This window comes from Acanthochromis polyacanthus, chromosome 24 (assembly GCF_021347895.1).
Source record: "Acanthochromis polyacanthus isolate Apoly-LR-REF ecotype Palm Island chromosome 24, KAUST_Apoly_ChrSc, whole genome shotgun sequence".
NCBI classification, from domain to species: Eukaryota; Metazoa; Chordata; class Actinopteri; family Pomacentridae; genus Acanthochromis; species Acanthochromis polyacanthus.
The window spans coordinates 3,819,311-3,837,775 of record NC_067136.1 but is presented as its reverse complement, the minus strand read 5'-3'; the positions used below and the strand labels follow the sequence as shown (position 1 = coordinate 3,837,775).

Sequence of the window (18,465 nt, the reverse complement as noted above, 5' to 3'; positions counted from 1 at the left end):
TCAACACAGACAAATGAAGATAGAGGACTAGAACCAGAACATGTCATGAGGAGGATGCACATTATTTTTGCTTTACTGCACCTGCCAGAAAATGTTATTCCCCCTCTGTAACCCTCAGGTGATGTATTAACATCATGTGGTTTATTCTGTAGATATTTCTGATCATACATACAAAATTTAAAAATAATATAAATGCACGTGCAGGCCTGCAGCAGGATGTATACTTTACGATCAGGGTAAGTTCTTTGGCACCACACCAACCAGACGAGTGTTTATCTAACATGGATCCACCCTCTGCATCAGAGCTGGGGGCTGCTCTCTAAGGGCTTCATGTTTAGAGCATTTTATGTTTCAGAGACGAGGAAACAGTTACAGCCATGACTCAGGTAGGTCAGCTACATCTGACTTGAAATTAAATCTTCCTGCAAAGCTTTTTAGAGCTTCAATCGAAGGGAAATCATCACATTCTTTGATATGTTTTGTTTGAGGGTGGCATCGTAATCATTTAACTCTTTTTGCTATATTTTCATTTTAAACATGTATTAGAACCAATGAAACATGAATTCATCATCAAACAGTGGTTTCATCTTTCATATGAAATTTAGTTGAAATGACAACAATAATGTCTAATTATTAATAAAATCATTCTTTTGTGTGACAATCATTGAACAACAATGACTTTCAACACTGCAGGGCATCACTGTATGACATTTATAAGTATAAACAGTAAGGTGCAATCACTGAAATAACGTTTTGTCACTTAAACAGTCGTCTCTAAAGGCACATTCTCTGCTTTACAAGCATAAAAAGGAAAGAAAAGGTTTTTTTTCAAAAGGATGAGTTCCTAAACTGCAAATAATTATGTGCAAAATGATTATTATTATTATTATTATTATTTTGTAACAAACATTTAACAAAAGTAAACTTTTGTCACTTAAACTCTTGTCTCTCAAGACAGACTCTGCTTTACAAGCTTAAAAAAAGAAATTAAAAGAAAGGAACACTTATTTTAACACATGGCTTCCCAGATTGTAAACAACAAAGTGCAATAAGCATTGCAGTTACATATTATTTTTTTGCAATTAATTTGCAATTTTTTCAAACCAACGATTGATGCAAGATTTTGGTCATTGAGCTCATTAAAGAAGACGAAACAAAGAAAAGGAGAACTCCTCTGAGCCAAAACTATGAACTGTAATATAAATTATTGGGTACAAACATGATGTACAGTTAGCTTCTCCATAAAAACAAGTGTTTTCTGTGATCAAAAGGTGTATCTACTGTTTTTGATGTAAATTTTACTTAGATTTCTTGAGGGTTTTTCCAAATAATAAATAAAACTGGTAAATCCCCAACTAACACAATATAATGCTTAGTATAGCTGTTGAAAGTCTATTTCACTGTACTGGAACTATCTGTCATCTCGTTATCATGATGCTTTTGGGGCTTTTTAAATGTAATTTCATGCAATGTCTTGAAAAACAGCAACTTTTATCCCTACATGTGCTAAAGAAGAAGTGACATTTCCCTTCAATTTTATTTTATTTAAGTGAATGTTCTTTAGGAATATTGATGGTTCTAAAGGATATCCAGCTCAAAATTGCCCAGTTTTACAAACTGAAAACTTACATTCTGATATTACAGAACACACCTTTAGACTATTGATCAGTCTGAAATAAGAATAAAAAATTAGGAAGTTAAAATGTGAGATCATCGGTCCTGAACTCTGATTCTACAATAATTCAAGATCTGGAAAGTTCAAGTGTTTTATTTGATCCAGATGTTTTGATGATCTAGAATCTGATTGGTGGATGACTTATGTTGCTCGGATGTACAATGATATTTACAATCAGCATGTTCCTCAGTATATTTAACATGCGATTTATTTCAGTTTTCAGAACTTCATGATTCTTCGTCTAAACCATGGACTCAGCTCAGTTCCTTCACAGCTTTAGTTTTCCTTCTTCTGACACAAAACTGTTCAGGTAACCGACACACACCATCAAAATGTACATTTAAACACAAAGATGATTAAAAATTGAAGCTGCTCAGTAACATCTTATAGACGAACGTTCTAAAATATGTTCCCTCAACAAAAAATCAACTAGTAGTCATTTGTTTCCTCCATTTAAAAGCTGTAAAATCCCAACCTGCTTTTCTCCAGGTCTTTCCCAGGTGGTCGGTCCGTCTCAGCCGGTCCTGGCAACGGTTGGTGATGACGTTCTTTTGTCATGTCGGCTGGAACCTGCCGTGGATGCTTCAGACATGTCCATAGAGTGGTCCAGAGGAGGCCTAGACCCTTCATATGTCTATGTGTGGTGGGATAAAGAGGAACTGGAAAGTTCAAAACATCCTGATTATGAAGGAAGAACGTCATTGTTATTTAATAAACTGGAGTTTGGAGACGTTTCACTGAAACTCTCCAAAGTGAAACTGTCTGATAAGGGAAAATATGGATGCTTCATTCCTACACTGGGTCGAGGATCTACTGTTGAACTGGTTGTTGGTGAGTTAATACTGAAAGTTCAAGACTCAGATATTTAAGGTTTTTCTAATAATTCTTCTTGTTAATTCAGATCTCCTTCAGACTAGATTCTCTACATATGTAGTTTATAGATTCATACCGTCACCCTAAAAGATGTGTTATTTTCTTTGTCTCATCAATCTACACTCACTGTAAACATATTGTCACTGTTTTGGGGCAAATATTTTATAGTTTTAAAAATCAAAACTTGTCATTTGCTAAAGAATTCAAACTCTTTGTTGTAGCTCCAGATTGCAGAATCCAGAACTTGACTGGAGTCCACTGTAGCAAACTGAACTGACTGGACATAGTTTAAGTTGAAGGAAGTTTCTGTTGTTGATCAAACCATGGTGAGGTAAAGATCAGAGAAGAGGGTATAAACCATTTCTGAATAGTTTCCAGGAGCCTGGAGGCCTCAATAACTGAAAACTACCAGGACTTTTGATGGCATTAGCTGTTCAACCAAACTGATAAAATGAGAAAGTTCTGTTCAAGGAAGCCAACAGTCCATTTAGCAGAGTTTTTCCAAGAAGCATTGAAGCTTTAACTAGCAAAGGGACTTTTACAAAGTGCTGAACAAAGAGTCCAGACATGCTTCATAGAGAGATTTCAATTATTGATTCTTTTTAAATAAAAAAAAAACTCTAAAAGTATGTTGTCACTTTGTATTCGACTGTAACTGAGAGTATTTTATGAGAGAAAATGCTTTTTTTTTCAAATGAAATCTACATTCTGATTCAGCTAAAATGTATTATCAGTGATGTTTGCTGGTGACATGTCACCAGCAAACATCACATTTGCTTATCAGCATCTATTTCCCATTTATTTCATTGCTTTACTGTTCATATGTTAGATGAAGCAGGATTCAGCAACCAGGTAACCAGAAAATTGAAGAAAAATGCGAAATATATTCGAAAAGGTTGTATTTTAAACAAAATCCTGAAGATTTCCTCAACCTAACCAAACAGTTATGGTGTGTAAAGTCAACTAAGCTCCTAATAAGTTTTTTTCTTCTTTTTTTGTGTGTGAAAGTAATATTGTCCTGCACCAAAGTACTTTTGGTGCTAAAATCTAATCAAACTAGTGAACATTAGAGCTAAATTAAACAACAGTGGGCCCACCATAGGATGTAAACCCAGTCTCCATGTTGAAGGTCTCGTTGTTGACCTTTAGTCCCCTCATACTTCTTCAAGCAACACAGTCTCCACAACATTACATTCCTTTACAACTAAACTGTATTCTAAATAAAGTTCTCGAAATGTAATTTTGACCTGTAATGTTAAAGGAGGAAAAGGCAACCAGGAAGTCCAGGTTAGGAGGTAAGACACAAAAGAGAAACTGGATTTTTACCAAAAACATCGCAGTCCAAGTTCCTTTCAGTTTTGCCTCATTTTTTGATTCAGTTTCAAATTTAATCTGGCAGAATAAGTTCCCCTCAACCAGAGCAGACAGACATGGATTCAGGTTCCAGGTAATCTGCAGTTTATATTAAATGCCTCATTATTCCATGTTTTATCGTTTCAGGTGATTTCTTTATGTCCCAGTACAGTTACACCTCGACCATTGTTGGTTTGGCTGTTAGTTCGGCTGCAGCCGTCATCCTGTTAATTCTAGCAGTTGTTCTCTTTGTTCGCACAAGAAGACAAAAAAGTAAGTCACATTAATATAAAACTGTTGACCTTTACAAAATATTGAGGTTTTAATGGAAACTGATATGAGAGGTTTAAATTCATGATACAAAACTATCTAGACCATTGTTCTTTCTGTATTCAAATACTGATTGTTTTATTTTCTCAAAGGGAAAAGGAAGACTTTGGTAAATGAAAAGCAAGAAGAACTTGAACTAGTAAGTACTGAAACAAAGTTTGATTGTTAGTAGATGGAGAAAGACACCAAGATCAGGTGATGGCAGAAAGTAAAGTCAAGTTTGATGTAAACAAACAATTATGGAATAAAGGAAGAAGGTTTGTGTCTGTAAAGCAGATCAGACGTCAGTATTCAAGCTCTGACAGGAAGACAAGTAAAGAATCTGGACAGTGGAGAAGAAAAACCAGATGTAGTTTATCAATGAACAGAGGAAGTGGTTCAGTACAGAAACAGAGAAGAACAACAGATTTAGCGAACTTCTGTAGAGATAAAAGAAAGTTTACATTAAACAGAAACTCACAAGTTTCTATTTAATAACGACATATTTGTTGTAACCAAAGAGTGTGAACCTGAACAGACGATCAGTAACTAAAGAGCAGGAGTCAAAGAAGCAGTAAAAAGAAGTTAATGGTTGTATGTAAAGAAACAGCAGCTTCTGGATGAAAAACACAAGATGGAGACTGAACTGTAGATTCTGGAGGAAAAGATGGAAACTAACAAGTTTAACTCATGATCTGAGATCTCTGGAATATCAATGAAGGCTCAATAATTCTGACTTTACCTGCAGATGAAGGGAAATAATTCAGAAACAAACAATCAGCTCCAGGAGGAGAAATTGAAAAATGAGACCCTGAAGAATGAGCTGGAAGAGGTCAATCTCATCATCATAACATTTATAAAGAAACTTCATAAAACCTCAGCTTTTTTCTGGAATATCGATGCAAGTTCAGTAACTCTGACTTTACCTGCAGAAACAGAAAAATCAATTGCATTTGATGAGTGCTGATGTTAATTTTAGTCATTAATAAATGTAAAGTTTGATCTACTGTCAATTCTAATAGTTACAGTTTACAACAGAAATGAGAAAAAACTGTGTAAAATCACTTCAATGTCAAATCATTCATAACTGAATCACTGCACAGTAACTGCATCACTTCTAAGATGAACCGTCGGGTGTTTTTTGTTCTGTAAAATTAAAACTATCAGTCTCACACCTGAAAATCACAACATGTGTTTCTTTACCTGCAGCTGAAGAGAAATCATTCAGAAACCTACAATCAGCTTCAGCGGGAGAAACAGAAAAATCAGAAGGCCGACAGTGACATGAAGTTCCTGAAGAATCAACTGGAAGAGGTAAATCTCATCATTATAATCTTTATAAAGTAACTTAATAAAACCTCAACTTTTTCTGGAATATCGGCATTCAGTAATTCTGACTTTACCTGCAGAAACAGAAACATCACCTGCATTTGATGAGTTATTTTAGTTATTAATAAATTAAGTGTGAACAAAACTGTAAAATCACATAAATGTCAAATCATTCACAACTGAATCACTGCACAGTAACTGCATCACTTCTAAGATGGACAGTTGGATGCTTTCTGTTATGCAAAGTTAAAAACGATCAGTCTCACACCTTAAAATCAGTGTTTCTTTACGTGCAGCTGGAGGGAAATAATTCAGAAACCAACAATCAGCTCCAGGAGGAAAAACTGAAAAATGAGAATGCTGAGAGTGAGATAAAGACCCTGAACACTCTTCTGGAAAAGGTAAATCTTACCATCATCATCTTTTCTCTTCTTCTTCTGACATATTCACTGAACTCTGTCTCACCATGATGTAATGTTGATAAAATTAATGAAATGATGTAAACTTTGAACAGAAACAATGATTTTCTAAAAACCAACCTTAATTTTGAGCACAATCAATGAGTGAAGGTCAGTAACAGGAAGTAAAGTTTGGAAACATTGTGGTGTCACTTCCACTGCAGAAACATCCACATCCATCATTCTGAAAGCAACAATTATCTTCCTATACCACTAAACTACATTCTCATTTTTCACACAAATCTATTTTCTCACTAGAATTCTCAGACTGTGACGTTGTAGGAAAAGTTTAGAGTTTGAAAGAGCCACAAAGTTTCTTGAAGAAGACATAAAACAGAAACAGGACTTTCATCCAGGAGACCAGGATTCATGTTCCATGTGGAACCTTTATTCTGACACTTTGGTTTCACTTTCATTCACTGCTTGGTTACATTTCTGCAACCAGAACTCTGCAGTTAGAAAAACACCATGATTTGGGTTCAAATATGAACCTTTCAGAACATGTTTGAAGACTTTCCTCCATTTTCTCTGTTACCAGGTTGACAAGAAATAAAAGAAAAGATGTTGATTAGAAACATATTAGTGAGAATCAAACATGTAGTTTAGTTAAATATGAACATGATTGTTGAGAGACAGAGTTACCTGAATTAAAATAAGGTGATAAAGTGAATGTTCCAAGCAGCTGGTTCAGAGGAGAACTTACTCACCATCTAAAGCTACAGAAACAGAGATTTAAGCAGAACTCAGCTATGTTACATGAACATGCTTTTAATGAGTCTCCAACCAATCAGAAGTCACACTTTAATGTCACTGTGGCTCGTGTAGTTGCAGCTAGGAGGGTGACACCATGACCCTACCACAGGTGCTCAGCCTCTGAAACAAAACAAAAAGGGGTAATAGTGGGAACACAACATGAAAATAAACAAAATAAACAAGAAATTAAACTGTAAACAAGAACTAAATCCAGTAAACTAAACATCACAAAGGACCAAGCAGATGAGGCTGAGAGGAAGTGGAGGCTAGCTGCGGTTAGCCGTAGAGCCGCGCCCGTCACAGGTACACGGCCCAGCGGATCAAAGCACACAGCAAGGCAAAACAGCAGCAGATCCTTGGCACGACCACTAATGGCAGCCGCGCGACTCACACACATAGGAAAGGAAATAATATTATGCAATAATAATGTTTATGTACATGTCAGTATGTCTAAAAGGAGTGATGTGTGACACGGTGCTCACAGCTGTTTGGAGCACAGTCAGACACAGTACTTCCTACTCACAAGACTGGGGTTAGGCTGAGGTTCTGCTACTATAACAGACGGGGAACAGTCCACTGGCTGGTTCTGAGGTGTTGCAGTGTCTGCCTGTTTTGATGTCCAGCTTGTCCACCGGCTGAAATGAATACAATCACAACTTGGAAGGCTATATCTAGTTACCACACATTGTCATAGAAATAATTCTTTGAGTCGAATATGTAGCTAAACAAAAAAATTCTCAAAACAGTGTGGTATTGTTTTAACTTCATCATCTAGTGTTGCACCTTCTCCTTTGAGATGAACTGGGAAGTTGAAGACAGATGGCACTACTCCATCTCTGATCTGGACATTCTGACCCGTCCTGTCGAAGTCTGCCTCCCCAAAGTGCTCGCTACAGAGCCTCGAGTGCAAAGTGGCAATAAAAGGCTCTCTTCGGAGAGCTACTTCCCACTGCTTCCTCGCTATGTTGTTGGTGGGAAACCTTCTAATGCGCAAAAAGTTAGTAAATAGCCGTCAAATATGACCACAGTTCAGTTGAAAGCGACTGATTTCTTTTAAAATGTAATATTCTATGTGCTGCGACTAAAATAGCCTCCATTAGTTAAACCGAACAGACGTCGATATTGTTGTTGTTGTTTGAGGGCTAGCTTTAGCAATGGAATAGATGGCATTTTCCATGGTTCCAGGTGATCTATCTCTGAAACTAATGTTATATAAGCTAAACACAACAACAAGAACAACAAAAACTCTTTTTTCCTACCTGTGGAAGGTAATTCCACGGAGTCGATTGTCTTTATTTTGTCGGTTTGTATAACCCCAAGCAGTGCAGTGATATGGCATCATTTCTGAAGTCTTGACAAATGACCCTCGCAGGATGGCGGACACTCTGATGTGTGTTCCGGCCAGTCGATGAGGCGTCCAGTGAATATGTCTATGGTTGCAGCTTCCAAAATGCAGCTGCACAACACTCAAACCATGCCACACACAAAATGGTTAACACCGGCGACAGACCAGAGCGAGCGACTGGAAGGGGCGTGTCTTCAGCCTTAGCAAGAGAGAGTACAGAGCAGTGGTTGGCAACTGGCGGCCCAAAACTGTCCCGTCAGGAATAATATCTGGCCCTCCAGATGATTTTGAAAATTTGATTTGGCACGAGACAAGCCAGTCCGTCACCGCAACACGAAACTCGCGTGGTCGGCTGCTGCCGGGCATTTCCGCATTTGCGCTACTGGTCGGACACGGTTGTACCAGCCACATTTCACTGAGCAACAGTGTGTGCAAAACATGTGTGTGTCTCGGGAGTTTTAATACATCTGTGATCAGAATTGAGACGTGTGTCCCAAGCAACGGCGATCAGCTGTAGAAGCTGATCAGCTGCTCGCGGTATCGCCCAGCGGAGTGCACCCTCCCGCAGGTTGGCCCGCTGTTCGATTGTTTACAAACATTTTGGCCCGAAGCCACATCTGCTTGCCGACCCCTGGTATAGAGGGTCGTCCCCTGCTTTTATAGCTGGTGGACATACCCCGATGGGCTTACAGCCCAGTACTGCTGGGAGAGTGCCAAAATCAGCCTTGGGCTGGACTATCCTGCTACATCATGTACAGATGTGTTGAGATAAATATACTGTTTTGTCTCTCTATTGTTTCCAGTGGATGAAGACTGGAAGAAAACTGAAGACACTGATCCAGAACAAGATCCAGGAGGTTCATGTTTTCTCTCAAATCATTTATCTGCTCTCATCTCTCTTCTCTTTTCATATAATACTGGTCTGTTGTTGAGACCAAAACAACTTCAAATTTCCAGAAGAACAAGACAACAAACAGCTGTTTTCAGATTCAGATTCAGTTCCACTGTGATCTCTAATTCTGATTTTATTTTTCATGTTTGGTGAAAAAATGAAACTAGTTCCCAGACAAAATGGAACAAGTTTTTAAACCACTTCCTTCTAAGGTGAACATTCTCCTTTCATATCAGAAACTAAAACAGAGCATGTGTTTCTTTATTTGCAGCTGGATGAAATGAACTTTGGTACCAACTCTGACCCTACTGGGAGCGATGAGAAGAATCAACAGGAAGAGGTGAATGTCACCATCAAAACCTTTTTCAATCACATGACTGATATGTCTACTGAACTCACTGTGATGTAAAGTTCTAGCAGGAAAGTTAACTAGTTCACTGTTTATCAGATTAATGAAATGTCGTTAACTTTCTACAGAATCAGATCAAAATGTTAAATTCATGGAAACTATTAACAGTGAAACTGACTGGTGTCTATGAACTGAGTTACATTTGAGCATAAATCTAAATGATCTTGAACACAGAATAAACTTCAACAGTCCAGTTTTGTTCACTGTTACTTTCTGCTATAAACCACTAAAGAAACATCAACATCCATCAGTCTGAAAGTCCAATAATGTGACAAACACACAGAAGAAGTCACCATCTAAAGCTACAGAAACAGAGATTTAAGCAGAACTCAGCTATGTTACATGAACATGCTTTTAATGAGTCTCCAACCAATCAGAAGAAAGAATCTTTCCACCAATCATGTCATGTGTATCTGTGCTTCAATACATAAACTGTCTTTTTATTCTGTCTCCAGTTAGAGAAGCTCCAGGATGAGAAGCAGAAGTGGATGAAGACTGTTGTAAACCTGAAGACAGAACTCCAGAACATGAACCAGGAGGTTTATCTGCTGCCATCTCTCTTCTGTCTCTTTTCATAAGAAACTGATTTGTTGTTGGGAACAAGACAACTTTAAACATCCATAAAAACTCATTTAAACATTTAATAAGTGAGACTGAAGTCCAGTTTGACTGCAGCAAAGTTTAATGTGATCACATTCCTCCTGTGTTAATGTGTTACTGAGCAGCAGGTTTAATGTTCATAGAAATATCAGACTTATTATCAGACTATTAGACATTTAATCAGAACTCAACCTTTTGGGGATTCACTTTTCAGTTTAGGTTAACGCTCTGAACCCCAGAAGCTGTTGGTGGGTGTGAAATACATTTCAGTAAAAAAACAATAATACATTTTTAGCCATAGGCTGTAAAACAAACAGAAAGAACCTTCAAGTTTTCCAGTTTCCAGCAGTCCTTGAACTATCCATGTTTCACATTCAATTTGATCCAAATCTGAGCTTAAAATCCAAATTTAATCAGAATCACTTCATTCCACCTTTCATTTAAACTTTAAATCATTTGCTCTCATCAGAATCTGTTAAAAAATAAATCAAAACCATGAAACAATGAGTGACTTCCTGCTTCCACACACCTGAATAACTGACCTGTGTGTTGTCTCTCAGCTGGAGCTGGCAGGACCCATAACTGTAGAAAGCATCAGTGAATACGGCAACTACATCCGTCTCAAGAACATTTCCACTGAGGTAATGTTGTTTACATGTAGATGAACCTTCTGAATAATGCTAATGCTGTCATAACCTCATATGACAGGTCATAATTTTATTTGTGGACACGAATGCATGTAACATACACTGCAGATTACTTAGATTTTCTACCTTTGGTGTCTAATTTTCCTCCTGCAGGAGATAAAACTGGGAGGCTGGGAGTTAGAACTACAGATTAAGAACAGAAAACCAGACACATACACATTCAGTGAGTCATTAAAACTTCAGGCTGAAGAGATTCTCTGTGTGAGTCTGAACTTTTCACTTTCTGTTACATTTTTACTTTTTAAAACTTCTCATTTTTTTATTCTGTCTGTACATCTGTGACTGTTTTATTTATTACATTTACAGATACGGCGCCCACGCTGGTCCAGCGAACATCCTGATGATGTTGATCTGCTGTGGTCAGACATGAAGAAATGGAGGCCTGAAGACGAACATCAGATCAAACTCATCAGCAACGATGGAGAGATCTTCAGACTGCTGTAATGTGAATAAACATGAGAAACATCATTTTTGTTTCTGCGTTCATCAAAGTGAGCCTTTGTTTTTTATAAATATAAAATTCAACATTTTTTTATCATTTCTGTTTTATTTTCTACAACTTGTTTTCAAATGTCCATTTTGTATTTTTATCTAATTGTTAAGGAATTGTGTGATGTGGAGAGAAGAATCAGGAGACAGACTCAGAGACTGTCTGAGACTCAGATGCTGATGCTGAGAATAAGGTTTACTGATATCAGGAGAAATGATAGAGAGTAACACAGTGATGAGAGCAGCGGCAGCATCACTTCTGAGGAGTCTCTCTGGCCTTGGCTTTATAGGTATCCATCCATCCATTTTCTTCCGCTAATCCGGGGCCGGGTTGCGGGGGCAGCAGGCGAAGCAGGTCGTTCCAGACGTCCCTCCCCCAGTGACGCTTTCCAGCTCTTCCTGGGGGATCCCGAGCCATTCCCAGGCCAGACGAGATATATAATCCCTTCAGCGAGTTCTGGGTCTGCTCCAGGGTCTCCTCCCAGATGGACGTGATCGGAAAACCTCCAAAGGAAGTCTCCCTGGAGGCATCCAGCTCAAACTGGCTCCTTTTGATCCAAAGGAGCAGCGGCTCTACTCCGAGCTCCCTCCGGATGTCTGAGCTCCTCACCCTATGTCTGAGGTTGAGTCCAGCCACCCTACGGAGGAAGCTCATTTCAGCCACTTGTATCCGCTATCTTGTTCTTTCGGTCACTACCCAAAGCTCATGATCATAGGTAAGGGTTGAAATGTAGATGGACTGGTAAATCGAGAGCTTCGCTTTAGGGCTCAGCTCCCTCTTCACCACAATGGTTCGGTACGACGCCGCACCAATCCGCCTGTCCATCTCTTGCTCCATTTTCCCATCACTCGTGAACAAGATCCCAAGATACTTGAACTCCTTCGCTTGGGAAGCAACTCCCCCCCAACCCGGAGGGAGCAATCAGCAGTGAGATTTGTTTGCCATCCCAGGCTTTGGTTTCAGCTGTGTGTAGATGACTGTGCTTTAATTCTGTTCAGTATACAAGTAGTGCAATGACTTTGCACAAAGGTGGGTAGAAAAGTCAGATATTTATAAATATTTTGAATGTACTCAAGTTAAAAAAAAACAACAAAGCAACAAACAAAAAAACTAATATGCAGATGTAGTGGATGGGAAAAAGGTGTCACTGAAGTGCCAGGAGCAGTAGGGAAACATCTGGCTTAACTGGTGCACAAAATAAGTGCTAGAGGATGGAGTTTGAACATAATTTGTGTCAAATGTGTCTTCTGAGTTAGCCATTAGCTTAAAATGACCACGATGTGACAACGTCATAGACTGTATATATAATGGACGTAGCATCTGGCTCCAGAATTGAAGTCCACCCGGAAGTGTCAAAAACTTGCAATATCACGCCGCCCGCTAGGGTTGGCTCCAAAAAGCTTTTTCTCCATAGACCCCAATTCATTTTTGGAAAAATAAAATTTGATAGACAGATTTTCTACGGCTCAGGATTTTTTTCCCGTTAGTTTTCATGGTCAAAATGAGAGATCAGGTGGCCGATCTTAAAATAAATCAATACTGAATTTTAAATAAATCGTTAAAGTTGGCGGAGCCAGGGGGCGTGGCTATACTTGATGGACAGCAACAGAAGCCTCTGCGGTAAAATGTGGGCGAGATAAGAGAGTCCTCAGCCAATCCTGCCCCTAGTTGCTCTCCGGTCCAACGTGTTTGATGACGCTTTTTACGTCACTGGCGCCAAAAAATCCAAAACGGCGACCAGGAAGTCGCAAAATCCGAGCTTCATTTTCTCGGTGCTGAAACCAACGGGTGACGTCACGGTTAGTTTACGCCAGAACGTGTGGAAATACTATGTTTTATGAATCCTGTGAGAACAGCAACACATAAAGAAACACTAACAGAACCTAATCTAGTGGTGAAGCACCTGTTCTGCTCTTTGTTTCCTTGGTACTAGTTGTATGTGAACGTAAAGTAGGCTTGTATGATTTCTGGAGCACTGTAGTGCCAACCCGGTCTCACGGGGATTCGTGAAACTGTCACGTAAGTTTTAGTTTCGGTTTCGTGCGCACCAACACGATTTCGTCATGTTTTTCGTGCCGCTCACCACGAAATGTTTTTCGCTGTGGTAATCACATCTGAAAGTGGTTTATACCGGCGGATTCATGACGATCTAAGCTGTCCATCGGCGTATACTGCTTGTGTGATCGCGTTTGCGGCCGCCGGCCGCCGGACATTCTTGAAATTCCTATGCAAATTGGTAAGTGTAGCACCGGCTTATGGTTAGGTTATGGTTAGGATTATGGTTAGGGTTATGTTTAGGGACGATGTCATGCAAAATATAGCGTTGGATTCGCCGCGGTTTTACATTAAAAATATAATATACACATTCTTTTGAAATACGTTCTGAGTGGCACGAAAAGTCCGCCGTTTAAAATACATTGGTGCGCATTTCGTGGTGAGCGGCACGAAAAACATGACGAAATCGTGTTGGTGCGCACGAAACCGAAACTAAAATTTACGTGACAGTTTCACGAATCCTCGTGAGATCGGGCTGGTAGTGCAGGAATAGCAGCCGCCTCGTGATTTTGCACTGATGAGATTGTCTCACAACTGTTCCATTTTCTGTAAGAAGAACAACGTGCCAGATGAGTTCACAGGTTAAAGTATAGCGTACAGCATATTCTTCTAAAATTCATAGAATGCAGCTACTGAAACAGGATCAGCTAATTGATTCAATAAACACAGTAGATGTTCAGTACTCTATCTCTCCCTCCCCCGAACTCTCTAAAATAACACTTGACCTTCAGAATCAATACGATTTATTATCAACTGAAAAACAGAACGACTGTTGCTAAAATATCTAGGTTATATCTGTGAACATGGTGAGAAAGCTGGGCGCCTTTTGGCACATCAAATCAAGAGGCATTCAGTCACGACCAAATTCCTCAGATAAAAAAAAACCCTCGGTGAATTAACCATTGATCCCAAAGCAATTAAGGAAACATTTACCATGTTTCACTCAAATTTATACGTCTGAAGCCCTAAAGGACAATACTGGCATGGAACACTTCTTTAACAACCAACTGGCACCGTCCATGAATGTAGGACATGGGATGAGGACTGAGCTCCCACTACAATAAACAGAAAGTGGCAATGCTATAGTGGCAATGCAAAGTGGTAAGACACCTGGCCCAGATGACTACCCAGTTGAATTCTTCAAAAAATTTGCTAATAAATTGTCAACAGTTTTGCTTGATGTGTTTAATAACTCACTGTCTGGTGGGTCTCTGCCTCAAACATTGTCAGAAGTAATATTCTTCTCCTCAAACCTGATCAAGATGCAACAGAATGTGGATCATATCGACCCATCTCTCTGTTGAACAGCGACATGAAGATCCTAGCTCTGCCTTACGCTTAGAAACCACAATGCACCACGTAATATCTGGTGACCAAACGGGTTTCATTTTATTTAGTATTTTTATCTTCTATTGTTCTTGTTATTCTCTTTTATTCTGTATTTATTTGCGTATTTGAATATGTATTGTATTTATTTATAATTATAATTTATACCCTTGTGTTTCTGGTTCTTTCCTCTATTTTTCTTTAATTCCACTTGTTTATTTTCTGACTTAGATGTTTTGTTTTATTATTTCTCTGTTGTATTAATTTACTTTGAGGATCTTTCACCATGTTTGGATTGACCAGCCTTCTGTAAACTGTTTTAGAATGTGCTTTAGGAATAAAGTCAGATTATTACAGATCAGTTTCCATCTATCCAACCTGGTCTCACAAGGATTCGTGAAACTATCACGTAAATTAATCTATGGTTACGTGCGCACCAACACGATTTTCTCATGTTTTTCGTGTTGCTCACAACGAAATTCAAACCAATGTATTTCAAGCGGAGGACTTTTCATGCCACTCAGAACGTATTTCAAACGAATATTTTTAATGTAAACGCGTTGCGAATCAAAGCGGAGGACTTTTCATACCACTCAGAACGTATTTCAAACGAATATTTTCAATGTAAAAGCGTTGCGAATCCAACGCTATATTTTGCATTACATCGTCCCATACATATAATGTGATGCCTTTATTTTTGCTGCAGGATTTGGGTATTTGAGATTAAAAAACGTTAGTGTTTGTTTGTTTGCAAACGGGTTGGATTTTGTTTTCATATCTGAGTCTTAATCACACCTGAATAGAACGTTTAATTAATCAAATATTCCTCGTGTGTCATGTTTCTCCTCGGTCTGATTTAAGCGAGTTACGTAGGGCATTTTGAATCGGTATATTATATTTTTAATGTAAAAGCATTGCGAATCCAACGCTATATTTTGCATTCGCAGGGGCCGGCAATTAGATGTGGCTTCGGGCCAAAATTTGTGTAAACATTATTCGGCGGTTTGACCGACGGGCCGGTGCGCTGGTATTTATTAAATAATTTTGATGAGTGGGTATCCGATGCCCGTATAGCTCAGCACGTTAAGCAGGTGACTCATGTACAAGAGCTGGTCTCGGACGCGGGTTCGATTCCGGTTTGCTTTATTATAATATTTTGGAAGTTTTTCATACACAAATGCAGATTTCTAAACGGACTGCTGTAAAACTTTTTAACATGATTGAAGATATCAAACTCATGGACAACTCCTAACCCATTGGACATTCATGCGAACAGACTCCTGTTTCAATTAAAAAAAACAAAACAAAACAAAACGTGCAGCACTTCGGCACCTTTCTTCTTCGGTGGTGTCTGTGTAAAACAATGTCCAACATGCAAACAGCACACCTAGCGCCATGAAGCACAAAATGCAGGTGTAAATCAATGGGGTGCTGAACATAGTAATATTCATAGCGGAAATAATAGATAATAATAATAATGATAGGTAATAGAATATTCTGAAATTAAGCTCGACTGTAGACAGGTATTTTGCAAACACTGTGAACACACACACACACACTAATATATGTTAGAGAAGCAGATAATGGCAGTAAAGTCAATTATTTTAATAATTTGAAGAGACAATATATGATTACGCTATATATACATATATAAACAAAATACTGACTAATGAACACATATTTCTATATAAAACTATATATATATATATATATATATATATATATATATATATATATAAAATATCATTTTCTGACATATCTTTTTTAATATATATGTATGAATTATATTGATAGTCTATATGTGATTTATATAATAATTTTCTCTGATATATAACTTCTGTCTATTGTTTTATATAAAAATATGTGTTCATTAGTCAGTATTTTGTTTATATATGTGTATATAGCGTAATCATATATTGTCTCTTCAAATTATTAAAATAATTGACTTTGCTGCCATTATCCGCTTCTCTAACATATATTAGTGTGTGTGTGTTTACAGTGTTTGCAAAATACCTGTCTACAGTCGAGCTTAATATCAGAATATTCTATTACTGTTAATCCCACTATGAACATTAAAATACGCCGAACCATTTGTCCTGTATCATAGCTACATGTATGACGTTTGCAGCAAAAAAATTAAAAAACGCGTGAAAATCAGTTTAATATTCAGAGTTAAGATGGATTAAATGCGCTGTCAAACGGCGCTGAGTGGAGCGGATGACCGGACCAAGATGGCGGCCCCACCGCTCGTCAGCCCCAATAGGCAGTAGCGCTCGATGCGGCGTCTACTTTTTATTATGTCTATGGTGCTGAATGCTCTGGGAGCAAGTCTGCAGTGAAAACACTTTTGAAGGGGTCAAGGGTCACTAAATCAAGGTTCAAAGGTTCAAGGGTTCACTTTATTGTCGTATCATTCCACATTTGCACATGAAACAATATGAAATTTGACCCTGGTCCCAGTTTCAGCCATCAAAAAAATATAAAAACACTCTCATAAAGACAATATAAGTATAAAGAGACACACTAATATATACAAATCTGCAACATAGATATATGTGCAGTGAACCAACAGTTTGTGCAATATTTAGTAGGTAAATGAATAAAGAGCCTAGTCCAGTAGTGCAGTGTGTGTATGCTTGTGTGTGTATGTGGGGATGCGTGCATGCATGTGTATTTGCGGGGGAGAGGTGGTGATGATATGAAAACAGAGTCTACAGAGACCTGTTCAGTAGCCCGACAGCTTCGCGGAAGAAGACTTCAAATGAAGGAGACATTTTGTGCAACAAGTATCATAAAAGTCATTCCCAGTGGAATTCAAGTCTGATATTGTGTGGGACTATTCAGAGCAGTCACATGAAGCACTGTATCTGTTTTCAAGGGTCTAGCCCCACGGGAACCCGCGTTTTTCAGCAGTGAGGCCTGCTAGCAGTGATGCAGCCTGAGGCCTTCAGACATGTAAAAAAAAATCCTGCTCGGTCATTTTTGGGTCTAGTGACACCAAATCGTACACGCTCCTAGTAGACCACCTCCTGACCTGGCATATTTTTTTTCAGAGAGTTTACTCAAAAGGGGCTCGATCACGGCCCTGTTTCTTACTCTACGGTTAACCCTTTAATGTCCAAATGCTTCAAAACGGGCTAAAAAGGTCAAAATCTCGCACAATCCTAAACCAATTTGGACCAAACTGCACAGGTTCTATATACAGAGACTAATGTGAACGCTCATGCACGTTTCAGACCTCCAGGGGCCCTGAAGAAGGAATGAGGGCAAAAAAAAACACGTTTTTTCATAAATGTCCCTCTTTTGCTCTCATTTCTCTTCTGTAACACTCAGAGAGCTGAAACCTGGGATCTGGTACCTCTGAAACATCTAAAATCTAAATCCACTAGAACTGTTTTGCTAGCCCCTCCCAAACCGGAAGTAGCTCCAGGAACGACCTAGAGACTTGTGCTTCAAATCAATTGTTTACCAAGGTCACCTGAATCACCCCTAAAAGTTTCAGCTCATTTGATGCAAAAATTACCGATTTGTGGGGCTTCATAGTCCAAAAATGTCAAACTTTGACCCTGCGCCAGGGGTCACAGGAAGGTCACAGAGACACCAAACCAGCACAGTTCAGCTCCAAATATAGCCTAGTATAACATACTAAAAGATCAGCCCCAGGGTCCCAGTAGAAAAATCTGACCAAGTGTTCATGTTTGAAAATCAGGTCTTGTCAGACTTTTAAACCCTGAGAGCCTTCTTGCCAGTGGAATTAGACCCTCACCCTAATTTTTTACCCAAACGGGACGAAATCTTAACCACAAGTACTAGGGCCCTCGGTGAGTCGGTATGTACAATTTCAGCCTCCTAGGTCAACTGGGGGCCAGATGGTACCATGTTGAAGTTTGG

The 18,465-nt window shown here is 38.8% G+C and overlaps 1 protein-coding gene across 3 annotated transcripts; it reads left to right on the top strand.

Moving 5' to 3' along the window:
* The first annotated feature begins 291 nt into the window (after positions 1 to 291).
* On the top strand, positions 292 to 14,930 carry LOC127532591 (prelamin-A/C-like). 3 transcript variants are annotated; one of them, XM_051944492.1, is made up of 14 exons: positions 292 to 386; positions 1,892 to 1,985; positions 2,165 to 2,506; positions 4,049 to 4,174; positions 4,324 to 4,370; positions 5,420 to 5,524; positions 5,836 to 5,940; positions 8,899 to 8,952; positions 9,259 to 9,327; positions 9,852 to 9,935; positions 10,557 to 10,637; positions 10,797 to 10,904; positions 11,010 to 11,194; positions 11,307 to 14,930. In XM_051944492.1, exons 1-13 carry the CDS (start codon positions 378 to 380, stop codon positions 11,145 to 11,147), a joined length of 1,362 nt encoding a protein of 453 aa, XP_051800452.1. In that variant the 5' UTR covers positions 292 to 377; the 3' UTR covers positions 11,148 to 11,194; positions 11,307 to 14,930. The 3 variants fall into 3 exon arrangements, with proteins under 3 accessions (XP_051800452.1, XP_051800451.1, XP_051800453.1); XM_051944491.1 differs by having other exon boundaries at positions 11,010 to 14,930; XM_051944493.1 differs by lacking the exons at positions 5,836 to 5,940; positions 8,899 to 8,952; positions 9,259 to 9,327 and having other exon boundaries at positions 11,010 to 14,930.
* Positions 14,931 to 18,465: the final 3,535 nt, after the last annotated feature.